We start from the raw sequence: 16,091 nt of genomic DNA, 5'->3' as shown, positions 1-16,091 counted from the left end.
GCATTCCAAACCTGCATCCTCTACTGTCAACAGAGTCAAAGGGACCAAAAACATCCACTTTCTCCGAGTCACTTCCAAAGTAGGACTAAAATGCATGTTGAGTGCTCCTCCACCTACCTTCATTAGATCAGGAGCTTAGAGCTCTTCCAAATAATGACACTCTTGACAGAGAAACATGTATGCCTGCATAGAGAAGTAAAACACGAAAATCTGTAGGCACCGTGGGTTGAAGTAAAAAACACAATGCTGGAGAAACTCAGCGGGTCAAACAATGTCCTTTATATAGCCATGGTAAAAATACATAGCCGACATTTCAGTCTTCAGCCCTTCATCATGGTATGGAAAATTGTCGGCAGGCATCCAAACAAAAGTATGGGAGAGAGAGAGAGGAGAGAAGGTGTGGTCACAAAGGCAGGAGGTGAGAAGAGAGGGAGGGAAAAGTTTATGTTAATGCCATCTTGTTGTAGAGTCCCCAGACAACTTTTCCGGATTCTGTTAACCTGCTCTCCTTTCCACCTCACCACTTCCCTCCCTTCCTCCTGTATTCACCCAGCCATCCTTCCTCCCCTTGATCACTGCTGTCCCATCCCTCCCTTCTCCATCTATCACCTCCTGCCTTTGCAACCAACAACTACCCCCCCCCCCCAACCAACTCTTTTGTTCGGATGCCTGCCAACATTTTTCCATACCCTGATGAAGGGCTGAAGCCCAAAATGTCGGTTATGTATTTTTACCTTTGCTATAATAAAGGACACTGCTTGACCTGCTAAGTTTCTCCAGCATTGTGCTTTTACATGCCTGCATACAGAACCTAATAATGACCTTAAGGAATGTACAACAGGGACCATCATTCATTGTTTAATAATTCACTGCATAAGTTGCAAATAAAAGCTGCCTCCACACCTTCTTTAATGAGAACAAAAGACCATTGTTATGTCACTTATGCTTGCGCTGGCTCTTTACAAAGAATTATCCAAACAGCCACCCCCAACCTGCTTCTTTCCAACAGCCTAACAGCTTTCATCCTAGAACTTATCCGAACCCCTTTCATCAATGCCCCTTCCACAAGCAATCACAAAAGTCTTCATGATAATGAACACAATTACATCTTGTCTTAAACATTTTTTTTATTCCAAGAGATATTGGTGAGAAAGAAGATGCAATTATTTTAAACTATAATTAATAATTTGAAACTAAAAGCAAGGGGTGACTAAACAAACTTCTCACAAAAGACCATAGCAAACTTCACACAATCCAGTACCTGGGAACGCTTCCACTTGCCCATGTCTGGGACCATGTTGATCTCTTTCTTTGGAACAATGAAGGTGTGATTGGTGAATGAGATCTGTATCTCTTCTTCAGGAGATGAGCCTGCACACATACACAACACTCTTCAAAAATAAAACTTGCTTTTATATAGTACTTTTTAACAACCAAGTATGTCCGAAATCATTTAAAACTTCTGAAGTGTAGCCATACATAACATATAAAGAGATATTATGACTGACAAATGCTGGTCAGGCTACTTATGAGAAAGCGCCCACAATTGTTTTTTTTAATTTCTCTTCAATTGACTTAAACAATGGGATCTCAAATGAGTCACGTTCCAAAATAAAAAAAGCACTTCCATTAAAATATAACAGCATCATCCCATTTAGAGAAGTTGGGCAGTTTCTACAGAACAATACCTATGATGGACTGGGCACCTGCAACAAGACACCAATGAGGTTGATACAAGTAGAACTAATTGGATAGTTCTTTCGAGAGCATAATGGGCCAAATGGGCTACTTTAATGACAAAAATAAATAAATAATTGTTTTGCTCAAGGCACAAATACATCATTATAGGCAGGAATCCATCATAGCAATTCTGCAGAGGTGGTTTGCATCCTCTGCATAAAGGATCTGTTGGTAAATGCAGAACAAATTTGAGATCTCTCAATTGGAGTTGACAGCTAAACAAGCTGATTTCTTTCATCAGGTGTATTTTTTCCAAGGAATCATATAGCACAGAAAATATGATGACATAAACCGCTCTTTCAAAATTGTCTTACTTTCTGCCCTTCAAATATTTACCCAAATCCTTTGAGAATTACAGTACTCTTAAATCTATTTCCATTTCTATTTCTATTTTGGGTAGTCCAAAGTCATAATGTGTGTAAAAAAAAAAAAAAATGGTTACTCTCCAATTCTTTTCCTATTTAAGTAGATTTCTTTCTCTTCTGGACTTTTCTTGAAGGTCATTTGGCCTGCTGTGATCTCTATTTCCTATTTTCTTATTTAAAAGATTGCAAATACATTACAGCACTATTGTCAAACAAAATTTGATCTGGGCCAGAAAGTAAATGTTATGACATATGCGACAAAAACATTTAAAGAGTAAAGAAGTTAAAGCTGGAATTCCAGAACCAGGAATCAAACACCTTTGACCATGGTTGTCAATTGGACTAAACAGCCAGCTAAGGGTAAAAGGAATGATAAGATTACTAGAAATTGTCCACAATTTGATTGACTGAATTTCCTCCTGTGCTGTAACATTAAGATTCCACATTAGAGCAATTTAAATAAGAAATACTTAAGACTAGAGGAATGCAGATATCTTGATGGGTTTTTGGACTAAAGGAGATTACAGACATATGGACCAGAGAAAGCTAGGGAGGGATTAGAAAACTATGAACGTTCTTTTAAGACTGAAAGCCATGACAGACCAATTTACAGCAAATGAACTTGTACAGTAATGTAGAAAATGCAGCAGCTAATTTCCCACAAATAGAAATTACAGAAATGACCAAAAACCTCCACCTCTTTCTGATTTCAACTTCCATTTTTTTTTATCTACTCCTGGACTCAATTCTTTTCTCTAATTTTTTCCCCCCAGCTTTCCAAATGGTTTCTCGTTTTACCCATCCCTTCATTCTTCACACTTTGCCCTATCACCTCTAGCCCCTCCCTCAGCTTCTGTCTCCCTTTATGTACAGTAATTTTACATTTAAAAAAAAATCTTGGTCTTGGTAAAGGGTTTCAATTCAAACAGTGACTGACTGTCTCTATCATGGGGTGTCTAACCTGCAGAGTTCCTAGACTAATTCTTTGCTCAATATTCCAGCATCTTCCGTTTTTATGTTTTTCAACCAAAGAATCCATTTTGCAGTAATCACCGGGGTACCATTGGACTCCCTATCACAAATATTTCCATTGTTCTTTCCATCCCTCTTTCTGCCTTTTCAACCACTCATCTCTTCTGTTTTTCCTCCTTCCATACCTCACCCCCTCCCCCCCACAGCTGAGGGTCTTCAACCTGAAACACTATGGTCTCACAGATGTTGCCTGCACAGCTGAGTGTATCCACAGTTTTTTTGTCATTTTCAAATCTCCAACATCTGCAGTTTTTTCTTCAAATGTTCATTTACTCTCTTGCAATGATATTTTTTTGTGAGATATACATTAGCCAGGATATCTAGAATCCTGTTCTTTGATGTTGATGTAACGATAAACATGAAAGTACCTGACCACCAAAATATTTTCTGATTCACTTAAGAAATTTGGTATTCTTAGCCTATCCCACTTTTAGCCTCTTCACTCTCAGAAAATAGTCAACACTTATTCCAAAAGCTGACTTTCTAGCTTGACATTTACTGTGCCCTTTAGCACCTCCATGGCGCAAGTGACGAAACAGTGAACTTAGCATGTGTAACTTAGAAAACTTTTTTAGAAACATTAAACCCAGCACCCGGAAAACGAATGCAAACGTTCAGAATACACGTAATTATGTCCAACTCTGTCGGGGTATTTAAGCAGTCCAGAGCCAAAGTGGATCAATGGGCTTGTGGCCGATCAACCATATTCAATGAATGACGCATCATGTTTGCAGGCAGAACAGCTCATCCGTATCTCATCATTCATTGAAAAGACTTTTTGGAATTTTCACTAAATGCTTGGGATTCACTAGTTATTAAATGTGACAATAAAGAGGAATTATAAAATAGTTGTTAAGTAATCATTTTAACTAATTAGAATCTTTGTAATCAACCCAAGGCGAGCTTCGAAAAGATTTAAAGACATCAATTAATACATGTATATCGACAAATTCTTCGCAACATATGGTTCCGAATAATAGAGTGATCTCCTATAAGCAATAAATAATAACGAAAGGCAACTCCTGCCCAGATACTGACCTGGCTCACTGGAACCTGCCATATTTCCACCCCGAGAACTCCCTCGCAACGCCCAACCCGGAAGTGGAGCGCAACTCGCCCTTCGATCTTCGACCCCTCCTGCAAAACAAAAAGCTCGCGTGTACAACGAAGATGCATTAAAGAGTGTACAGAACATGAATCGCGTTCTTATTGTCGAAGTTACGTCGATTCCTCCAGGAAAGAGAGAAATGAAAACAAACTTTTAAAATTACCTTCCATTTTTATGAGGGGCACGTGATCTTTTTAAAACTAGATTTTACTTCCTTGTCTTTCCTATCCCAAAATACTTTAAATCGTTTTTACTTTTATTAATAGTCATCCTTTACCAATAGTTGACTCGTGGAGATTTTGTAATGTTTTCTTGGCCGCAGGCCACTTTTGCCCTGCACAAACATGGCGGCCCTTCTCGACGTGAATATCCTGTCGCTGCCCCTTGGGATAGGAGAAAGGAACTGTCAATCAACCGGTCGATCCCGCCTTCCAGGTCGGCGTTGGATGGTAATGTGTTTTGGAAGTTCAAGATCAGGACCAGCGGTGGGAAGGGAAAATGTCGGCGATTTTAGGACGTGTCGTGGTAAGTTAAAGTAATTGATTATAATAACTATATTTTCAAATGAGCGTCAGCCCGATGTTGTCTGCTGAACTGAGCTGCGGTGATCAGAGAGGTTGGACGTTATGTATGGTGTGATTTGACTCAGTGCGCCCTGTAAAAGGAGGGCGCGTCATGGTTGTACCCCGTCTGCTGGGATGAACACTTTGCTAACACTATTTGCATTCACAAAGGAAGGTGAAGCGTTCGGATGAGGTCGGAGGAGTTGGTGTGCTGGAGAGGAACGGTTGGCTCATAAATCATATAATAATTCTTCTCTTTGGCTTGGCTTCGCGGACGAAGATTTATGGAGGGGGTAAATGTCCACGTCAGCTGCAGGCTCGTTTGTGGCTGACCAGTCCGATGCGGGACAGGCAGACACGATTGCAGCGGTTGCAAGGGAAAATTGGTTGGTTGGGGTTGGGGGTTGGGTTTTTCCTCCTTTGCCTTTTGTCAGTGAGGTGGGCTCTGCGGTCTTCTTCAAAGGAGGTTGCTGCCCGCCGAACTGTGAGGCGCCAAGATGCACGGTTTGAGGCGATATCAGCCCACTGGCGGTGGTCAATGTGGCAGGCACCAAGAGATTTCTTTAGGCAGTCCTTGTACCTTTTCTTTGGTGCACCTCTGTCACGGTGGCCAGTGGAGAGCTCGCCATATAACACGATCTTGGGAAGGCGATGGTCCTCCATTCTGGAGACGTGACCCATCCGGCGCAGCTGGATCTTCAGCAGCGTGGACTCGATGCGCGTGAACTGCAGTTCTTTAGTGAACCCAAATTTGTACTTTTAGAGAATCATCTCTAACATTTTTTCCCCCTCATTTTAATTTTTTCATACCTAATACATTAAAATGGGTGGATTTGTTTACCAGCTGAGGCCTTGCCCTCGATGTTTTTACTTCCAGCAAAAAAAAACATTAAATATACATTTAAGATATCCTTAGATATACATAATCAACTATGAGTTGATTCAAAATGGACTTGGGAGTATTTCTTCTCTTTGAGATGTACTATCCAAGCTAGATTTAATGGAAGGAGTGGGCAATTCATCTTCTAATGCAGTACTTGGGGATCGAGATGACTTGCTTCCATTTCCAGTTTTGTAAGTATATGAAGCCAATGTCGGAACAACATTGCTGCAGTAAATGACTGATTTGATGGTTAGGGGTTTGTGGTGTGTGACACCATTTCTGTTACTTGTACAGACCGCCCACTGCATAACTATGAAGTCACATTTCCGCAGAACTTGATATTTGGGACATTTGGTGTGTAGTGAATGGTGTTGAAATTAAGATCAACTTTTAAATGTTAAATCAAAGCTTTTAATCTTGGCTTCAGAAGCATTTTCAGTAGAATAAGTCACTCAACCAAAAGTTAATGTTGCCCTGCTAAATTTTAATTGAATCACCTAGTGGCTGTATGTGCAGTTGCCAAATCTTGCATGCAGCTAAAGATGTGAACTTTCCTTCAGTTTCAAAGGTTACATAGAATTGCCCTGCCCATGATAGACGATAAATATTTACTTTTGAAAGGGTAGTCTCTGATCAGTATGAAGAAACAAATGTTTGATTAAACAGGAACAGCCTGAACACAAGCAAAATTTAGCAGAATTTTGTAATTCAGTTTTGTGGACTGGCAGTAGTGTCTGCATCTGTAAGACAATATACAAAATATTTAATTTTCTCCTTCAAGGATTCATTGGGATATGTTCAATGAAATAAGAACAATGATTGTTGATCTGATACTAATGCTTGCATTTTGCAAGAATGAGTAGAGCGGAACATTAATTTAGCTGATTAATACACGTAAAGCAAAATAAAATGAAGCATTGCGTTTGTATGCAATACAAATGCAGGTGTATAATGTTTTTACCTATACTCAGCAGCCATACACAGAGCATAGGCTCGCAAAAAAAATCAGTGAGTTAAATGATTAATTATGTAATCTAGTTTTCATAGTGTTTGTTGAGGGTTGATTGGCCCAGGATAGCAGGGAAAATTTCCCTGCTCTCTTTTCATACAATGCCTTATGGTCTTTTAAGTCCAACTGGGAGAAATAGGATCTTAACCTGAGGCCTTAAAAAGTCAGCATCTCTGACAAAATAACACTCTCTGCCATTGCTGCTGTATAAAGATCTGATGCAGTGGTGCAATTTGTAGAGCTGGTTCCTAACAGCTCTAATGACCCAGGTTCATTCTTGTGCTCTCCCTGTGACAGCATAGATTTTCTCTGGGTGCTCTGTTTCTCTCGTGGACATTGGACTCTGTACAAGAAAAATTGCTGCTGGTATATAGGTGAGTTGTAGGATCTCAGGGAGTTGATGGGAACATGGCGAGGATAAAATAAATTAGATCAGGATGAGTGTAAATGAGTGCTTGATGGCTGTTGCGGAGTTGCTGGGCTGAAAGCCTATTTCCATGCTGTATTTCTTCATGACTCTCTTGAACCTCAAATCCACTGTGCAGATCACGAGCCCATGGACTTCGGCGTCTGAGGCTTGAGTTCTACCAAATGGAGCAAGCTAATATTTCTTATTCAAATAAAAAACAGGAAATGGTGTCAATTCTCAGCAAGTGACTAAACATTTGCAGAGTGAGAACCAGTTAACTTTTCAGGTCAGATGTTTTGTGAGACTAGAAATACTTAAAAATAAACTCTTTGATATAGAGGAAGGATGAAGACAACAGGGGAATGTCTGATAGAATGGAGGCCAAAATAGACTGATTGATTCATGGTGTTGGTGCTGGCCAGGAAAGGTGATGTAGGACACCCTGTTTTAGCATCAAAACTTCACCATTCTCTCAGCCTGCTCTAGATTAGAAGTGGCTTAATGATATGAATGATGTTAGTCTCCACAGCATCACAGACCCCTTGATTCTCTCTACCCTCTCATTTCACCCCCCCCGCCCATCTGCAACTGAAAACCAGAATCAAAATTTATTGTCATGAACAAGTCATGAAATGTTGTTTTCCAGCAGCATCAAAGGGCAAACATTCATATAACTAGTCTGATTACTAGGTTCTAATAAAAACATAGAAATGCTGGAGGAACTCAGCTAGTCTTTTCAGTGTCCAGAAAAGCAAAGATACCTTGCCAATGTTTCAGACCTGAGCCCTTCTTCAAGGAATAAGAAGAATGAACCAGAATCAGGAAATCTCAAAGTCTTAGACATATCAGCAAGCAAATGGGATGAGGAATTGAAATGGGTGGCCAACGGGAGAGCCACGCTATTGCGGCAGACAGTGCCGAGGTACTCAACGAAACAATTTCTCAGTCAGCATCCAGTCTCTCCACCGTAGAGGAGACCACAATGGGAGCACCAATTGTAGTAGATGACCCCCCCTTAAGATACACAAATGAAATGTTGCTTCACTTGGAAGGACAGTTTGGGGCTCCAAATGGTGCTGCGGGAGGAGGTGTTGACGCAAGTAGAGCATCTTCTGGAGTCACAGCAGTAGATCCCAAGGGGGACGATTAGTGGGGAGGGAGGAATGGACAAGGGAGTCACGAAGTGAGCGGTCCCTGCGGAAGGCAGAGAGAGGGGAAAATCTATCTAGTGGTGGGATCACATAGTAGATGGCAGAAATGGAAGAGTATGTGTTGGATGTGGAGGCTGGTAGGGCTGCGTGTGAGGGCAGAGGTGGCCAGGCCAGTGAGCATTGAATTGATGATGATAGAGGGAAAGCCACATTATTTGAAGGAGGACATCTCTGTTGATCTAGCATGGAAGTCCTCATCCTGGGTGCAGATGTGACAGAGACGGAGGAATTGAGAGAATGGAGTGGTTAAGAGGTGTAGTCTGTGTAGCTGTGGGAGTTTGTGGCCATGGTCTTGTGCACTGCCAGACTGAGACCATCCTCAAATTGGAGGTACAACACCTCATCTTGACTGTGCACCCTCCAAATGGATGGCATTTATATTGACTTCTCTGGCTTTCCTCTGTCACCTTTCACACAAACATGGTAAATTCTTACCTCCTCCCTTATCATAGCCAATGAACACCTTTTGTTGATCTGGGATTCCTCCCCCAGCCAGCATTGTCTGAATTCTGAGATTTCCTGCTTCTGCCTCATTCTTCTTATTCCTTGGAGAAGGGCTCGGACCCAAAATGTTGGCAATATAGCTTTGCTTTTTTTTTTGGATGCTGGAAAGATTGGCTGAGTTTCTCCAGCATTTTTGTGTTTTTACTATGATCACAGTGTCTGCAAACTTTTCCTTGTTCTGAGAGGTCATTGACCTAAAAATTTACTCTATTTTTCTTTCTGTAATAGTTGTTCAGTTTTCTGTTCTTTGATTAATTGAGAAATGCACAAAACCTGTGCTGCAGAATAATTAGTTAAACATGTCGACCTTTTTAAAATATTCACGTCAACATGTGTGACAAGTTAAAATGCCTGAATATTTTGTTGATTGCCCTTAACTTGGAAGACATGCGTCCCTGCTTTTCTGGATATTCACTTTTTCAATTTGACAGATTTTCTACTTGTGACAATCTCCCAGCCTTGATCTAAAAATAATCCAGCATAATTGTATGTACAAAGTCATAAAGGGCAGGCTGTTGTATTAATAGTAGTTTGAATATTTCAAACTAGATGTATCCATGTGCATAACTGGGGCATGCATGAAAGAAAGGGCATCTAATTGTAGACAGCAGACATTTCTCATCAGATTTTTCTCCTCTTTCTTCCCCCCCCCACTTGTTATTTGAGCAAGTGGGTACTTTTAGCAGCTGTTCTCTTACCAGATGCAAGGATTGATTTTCCTTTCTGTCACAAGTGACAGTAATGGTTCTACCATTGCCCTTGGGTTAGTGTCAGGGAAATTCAGCCATTGTTCCTTCCCCTGATTAATGCTCTTGGAGGGAAATTCATGCATTAGCTGTGGCAGTTTGGGTAGCTGACAATAAAAACAAAGGAATAGCCTAACCATTCAGATATTCTTACTTTAATCTCTTCCTTCACCCCATTTACCTCATTTGGTTCCCAATCATTAATACTGTACTCCACATATTATAGTATAGAATGAATCCCAGCTGAAGTTTGGCACTGTATAAATGATGGAAAAAATTAAAGATGGTGGAGGGGTTGATTTGCATTAGTCAAACAAAATATCTATCCCGAATGCATGAATTAATTCTATAACATGCAGTGTTGAATTTGTTTGAAAATTTGCCCAAGCAGTTCACATAACAAATGCAAGTCAGGTGAATTGTCAGCCACTGCACTCTCAATCAGCAACAAAGAGATGGAAGGTATCTTTGACAATGCTATCAAGTGGTAGTTACCCTCCCACACTCTGCTTACAAATATCAGGATCACTGGGCTCCACCAAATCCATGGACATACTCACCAAAAAAAGTAGCGCATCCAATCCAGTTAACAACTGTCAATCAATCTGTTGATTGATCAGTAAAGTGATGGAAGCTGTTATCAATAGTGTGATCAAGCAACACTAACTCACCAATAACCTATTCACTCAGTCACAGGAGAGGTTTGACCATTTGGCTTCAGACTTTGTAAATCTTAGACAAAATGTATGGACAAAGAGTCACTGTCCAGGGATGAAATGAGAGTGACTGCCCTTGAGAGCAAGGTAGATTTGACCAAGTATGGCATTTAAGGTGCTCAGGTACAATTGTAGTTAATGGAAAAATACTGCCATTGGTTGGAATTGTACATTGGTGAAAAGAAGATAGTTTCAGTTGTTTCAGATCAGTTATCTAAGTCTCAGGACTCTGCTACAGGTGTTCCTTGGGGCAGTCCCTAACTGAACCACCTTTTGCTGCTTAATATTTAAACTTATCATAAGATGAAAAGTGGGAATATTATCTGATGATTGCCTATCGTGAACTCTTGCTTTCTCAACTCAAAATTATCAAGAGAAGAATAATGGGGAAAAGTTTGTTTTCCTTTTTTCTGTGTACTCCCCTCAGCCAGATGCATGCATTGGTGCCTTCTCCATTATTCATGTGGGCACAATATCATTGAATATTTGTTTTGTAGTTTCCTGCCTTGGAGAAGCTGACATTAACACTGCATGCTTCATGGGGATTGCCTAAGTGACCAGATGTATTCAGATGAGTTGTGCTTATTTACCGAGTGATTAGAGAGCAATGATTTTGACATTGCCCCAAATCATTTGGCATCCACATCAACTGTGATCAGACATTGGTGTCAAATAAACAATTGCAGAGAACAGACTAATTAATTTTTCCACTCCAGGCATTTTAGTCAGAACTTCATTGCCTGGATGGCCAGTGGAGATGGTGTATCAGGACAGAGAATTTTTGCTACAATGCTTCTTGGGCTTGCCTCACATTGAGAGTTTGAAGCTCAGATGCCATTTTTCTCACATAATGGAAATGTGGGCTAGGAATTCCAATGTGTGGAAGAGACAAGCAATCTGATTTTGTACTGAAATTCTACAATTCTTCACATTTTAACATTTACAAGAACTCTAGTATGAGATGGCAATGGGATTTTTCAGTCATTCTCCCATGGATCAGTACTGTATTAATACTGGCAGTAAAATATTTGGTACTATTTTCTTTCGTTTCATTTTATTTTCTGTTTTTGACAGATTTAGGACGAGGGAAGAGAAGGCTATTAAGCGCAGCTTTAATACATGTGTGTCATTTCAACCCCAGATTAACTGCTCTGAAGTGGTAAAGCAAGGCAGGATTAGAGGGGGAGTACTTTGACATTTATGTTTATGTTCCTACGATGGATAGAAAGAATTCCCAAAAGGTAAAGTATGATTTATTACAAATCAACATCTATTAAGAACAAAGCAGCTGCCAGTGCCTATCTACTAACACAAAAGTATTGTTTCATTTCCCTAACCCTAGTTGGCAGGGAATGGTTAGAAACCCATGTTCTATATCTGGGAGATGTTTCAAATGAGTTGGCTAGAGTTTCAATCCTGTTGTGGAATATCCATGCCAGTTGCTTGTTTTACTTGGAGTCGCTTAGTTTTGACTCATGTCTCCTTATGGACCTAATCTTGCAAAGGTGATGAGAGATTTTCTTCTAACCTGGCAAGATTTTAGGTATGTTTACATTTTTAAAATTCTATATATTTTTATCCTTTTCTATAGGTGGTATTGTATGTTGTTATGATATGCAGTGCAATATGTATTGTGACAGGCAGTGCAATATGTATTGTGACATGCAGTGGTGAAACCTGAGATCCTGCCCAAATTGCATGATTTGATCACATGAACCAGTTGCCAACTGCTTTCCTGTGTAATATTCACTGTCCCTAACTGACTTAAACTCCAACTAAAATACACAAATTCTTGCAGGTTCTGCATTAAATAAGGGCTTAACAGGCAATAAAGTATTCCAACAGCCATAACATTAAAACTTTCTTTGCATTACAATCCTCCAAAATCTCTCCAGTATTCCACATATGGCTTGCACATTCCTGGTTTGTATTGCTGCATCTATGCCTTTGGATGCCAAATTTCCAAAAACATTAGAATTACTTCCTTGTACTATGTTCTCAATGTTGCTCTTTCCTTTGGAAACTCTTAAAACCCAATCTCTGATTTTAGTCATCTGTCCTGATGTCTGTCATGTTTCTTTTAATCATCTTCTTTGAATGCCTCGGGATATCTTATCACATTAAAGGAGTTACATACCTGGAAATTATTTGGGTTAATTGTTATCTGTTCATTACCTTGTTTTGTTACCTAGCTTAACTCTACCTCACGGCGGTCTGGATGTTTGGTGAGGCCCATTGCTCCTATAAAGCTACCTGGACGATATCTTGCCCATCAAAATTCTTTGCCTCGCCTGCCTGTTCCTCCTCTCCAACAAACTATTGAACGTTACTTATTGACTTTGGAGCCCATTGTCAGTAAAGAGGAGTTGGAAAATACTAAACATATTGTGAAGGAATTTGCTCAAAAGGGTGGAGTAGGAGAAAGACTTCAAGCAAGCTTGGAAAGAAGAGCGAGGAAGACCGAAAATTGGGTATGATTACAGTTTTATGGGCATCATTTTTTTTTTGCACTAATCAAATTGAGATGAGTAGAGTGAGAATGAAACATTCATGATTCTGAGAGGAATTGACAAAGTGAATGCGAGTACCTGTAGAATATTTCCTCTTGTGGGAGAACCAAGGGTAATATCGTATTTTGCACATATAATTCAATAATATTTTTACATGTTAAAAGAACATGCACATTTAATAGCAGGCAAGTTGAGCTGGAAATTTATAGCTGACAAGGGAATATAATAGTGGCATTGAAAGAACGCACACAATTTATAGCGGCTGTGGGAAAGATGCAGCAACAATTTATAGCAAGCATGAGAATATTATAGCAAGCATGAGAATATAATAGCGGCAATGAAAGAATGGGCACAATTTATAGTGGCCGTGGGAAAGTCACAATTTATAGCGAGCATGGGAATGTAATAGTGCACAATACATAGCAGGCATGGGAAATTTTGATTTTGAGAATATTTCTTTGTACTTGAGTGCTATGCTATTCCTATAAATAGGACATTCTGGCTAAGGCACTGCACATTATCAATGTTAATTGCCTGGACCCATCCCTGAGGGAGAAGATTAATATATCAAGTGCCTCTGATTTGAGACAACATTAGAATTAAAACCCTGCTCAACTCTGAAGCCTGTCGTCGATCTATTTAATTGATTTCTCTCCAAAGCAGGATATCATCTATATAATGGGCGATTGATACCTCAGGGGGATGTTAATTGGAGATTAACTGTGGCAGCTACTGGTATGTGCTTTGTCTAATGTTCCATTAAAATGCAAATTGCTCTTGGCAGTCAGAATTTGGAATACTGCACCTGCGCATATACGTGTGTGCGCGTTGTATGAAAATATTTTTACACAATTTATCATTTTCTGGGCATTACATGCATGTGTGTGGTACAGGTACACGACCCTTTATCCGGACATCTAAAATCCGTAAAGCTCCAAAATCTGGCAAGTGGGGACCGGCGGCCAGGGGAGGCGGCTGAGGGACTGGCGGCCGGGGGACTGGAAGGGGATGGGGGTGGATACGGCAGCACAATTTGGGTGGGCTTTCCGAAATCCGGAAAAATACGAAATTCAGAACACATTGTCCCCCAAGGGTTCCGGATAAAGGATCGTGAGTGAAAATACGACATATCACTACTTAAAATAAATATTAAAAGTGTTTCCCATTTAAGGCAGTGAAAAGAGGAATATTTATCTCATGATTTAATCTATGCTTGTCCTCTAAAATAATAGAAGAGGAGTCTTTGTATATTTTTTAAAGGCAGAGCTAGGTTAAACAAAGAAGTGTGAGGGGTGCAACGTTGTTGCAAATAGACTAAAAAGCAGAGTTGAGATTTGAGGAGTTGAGGACTGACTCCTGTCGCTAATTTGTATATTTTTTTAAATTGCATGCTATGTACATCAAATCTTGTTTTACAAGTTTTTTTTAATGTTTCCTTATTCTTGCTCCCTCACCAATCCTTTTACAATTTAACTGTGTTTGGCCAGTTTAGGGACCAGTTTCACCTTTATGCTGCTACAGAGATTTACACCAATTTTGCCAACAAAATGTCCTTGAATTGGTCAATCAAAGGGTGAAAATTATTTGGAAAAATTTGATGCCATAAAAATTACTGATTTTTTTTTTCTCTCTAAATGTGTAGAATCTTGCAATCTGTTCGGTCTACGCTAACCCTTTGAAAGAACTGTCCACTTTTTAATTTTTGTCATTTGTAACTCTGCAAATTTCTATCCTTCAATTATATGAGCCTGATCCCCACTGATCTAAAATTAATCGAATACAGCGAATCAATTCTTGTCTCCTGATGTCAAGCACATCTACATTGGCACATGTAGAACAATTTGAATGTTTTAAATGGGGTGAAAAATACAGTGCTACTCTGACTGAAGGACTAGAATCTGTTGAAGGTGGGGGGAAGGTGGGACTACAACTGGTCTTATAAAATTTGGGCAAGGGATAGAAAACATAACTCCATTTGAATCTAGATTACACACATGAGCAATGGCTCTTATAGGTTACTTTTTAAAAAAAATCAAATAAAAAAAAAAATACATTTAAATTTAACAATAGCTCTTCACAGTTACTTTCTCATTTCTTTCATGTTTAGCTTTCTGAGTGGTGGCTGAGGACAGCCTACCTGGAATACAGGCTTCCTGTTGTAATTCATTCCAGTCCTGGTGTAGTGTTGCCAAAACAGGATTACCGAGATCGTCAAGGACAGCTCAGGTAATGGTGTGCCAATGGATTTGTAATTGCTTTCAGGTCAGGTTTGCTACTATTAGTGACTTACTCTGGGGGGGGGGGGGGGGGGGGGGGGATGCATGTTTCTTTTTGGACCTATAGAGGAGGTCATGAAGAAGCCATTTGATGGAGAGAGAATTTTTTATATGAGCTATGCCCAGAATGAGAGCCAATAATGAGAGTCAGAATGGGATTTGGCGTGTGTCAAATATTTGAATTGAAGTGTGTATCAGTTAAAAAGGGTATGACAGCAATGCTGATTAGCACAGTCTCTTTTCATGTAAATGATGGGAACAGGATTGCTCATGATCCCATAAGGATTTATGAGATTTCCTGTATATAATGAAAAAGTTGTGTCTTGCATTATATTGATTTGCCAATTTTCCTGTAAAACCAATTGAGGTTGTGGGGGTTGGCTGGAAGTCCCCAAGCTAGCCCTATCTCCTTAATAGGAGCAACTGTTTTGTGAGCAGTATGTGGTATCCAGGAGAGTTGCGGAACTATGTTACAGACTGGATGTAGCACATAACTTCCTCTGCTTGCACCCCATTCTCTGATGTTCACTTGATACTAGATCCTGGTTGAGCTTGGGCCCAAAGGACAAGACTGGATGAAGTAATTTGATGGTTAAGTTACTGGAACACACCCAAAGGTCTGGATCATTAATGCACTCAAGTTTAAATCCCACTTAAATAGCTAGGAAATTTAAATTTTGAGTATTAAATAAGGAAGTAAGCAACTAATCTGAGTATTATTAGTTACGTTGGGTTATTGTAAAGAACCCATTAGATTCACTTATTTTTTGGGCCCAGGAAATCTGCCATCCTTGCCTGTACTGGCTTCAGACTTGGAAATAAGGTTGACAATAACTAATTAGAAACACTGTCTGTGATATCCACATCCTCTGATTGAATGAATAAAAGAAAGATCCTGGAGCATTGCTTTGAACAACATCAGGGAGAACCCTGGAATCTGAGGAAAGTAAGTAGTGGAAGAAGATTGATCCCTTGAGTCTTGTTGGCCATTCACCTCCTCAACAATGCAAAATTAATTA

General features: G+C 39.8%; 2 protein-coding genes across 4 annotated transcripts in view; one reads left to right on the top strand and one right to left on the bottom strand.

The window, feature by feature from the left end:
• The window catches only part of ptpa (protein phosphatase 2 phosphatase activator), a 67,329-nt gene extending 63,055 nt beyond the window's left edge, over nt 1-4,274 (bottom strand). For all 3 annotated transcript variants that reach the window (XM_069919550.1, XM_069919566.1, XM_069919556.1), the window contains exons 1-2: nt 4,176-4,274; nt 1,262-1,371 (exon numbers count right to left, since the gene is read on the bottom strand). In XM_069919550.1, coding sequence (XP_069775651.1) covers nt 1,262-1,371; nt 4,176-4,197 — 132 coding nt within the window. In that variant the 5' untranslated portion in view covers nt 4,198-4,274. The remainder of the gene's footprint in view (nt 1-1,261; nt 1,372-4,175) is intronic.
• A 315-nt stretch (nt 4,275-4,589) lies between these two features.
• Nucleotides 4,590-16,091, top strand: part of crata (carnitine O-acetyltransferase a) — a 37,730-nt gene continuing 26,228 nt past the window's right edge. Inside the window, 4 exon segments of the mRNA XM_069919597.1 lie at nt 4,590-4,770; nt 11,361-11,527; nt 12,479-12,757; nt 14,904-15,022. Of these exon segments, the coding sequence (XP_069775698.1) occupies nt 4,590-4,770; nt 11,361-11,527; nt 12,479-12,757; nt 14,904-15,022 (746 nt within the window).

The sequence above is a fragment of the Narcine bancroftii genome, chromosome 1, assembly GCF_036971445.1.
Source record: "Narcine bancroftii isolate sNarBan1 chromosome 1, sNarBan1.hap1, whole genome shotgun sequence".
In the NCBI taxonomy this organism is placed as follows: domain Eukaryota; kingdom Metazoa; phylum Chordata; class Chondrichthyes; order Torpediniformes; family Narcinidae; genus Narcine; species Narcine bancroftii.
This window is presented reverse-complemented; position numbering and strand designations above follow the sequence as displayed.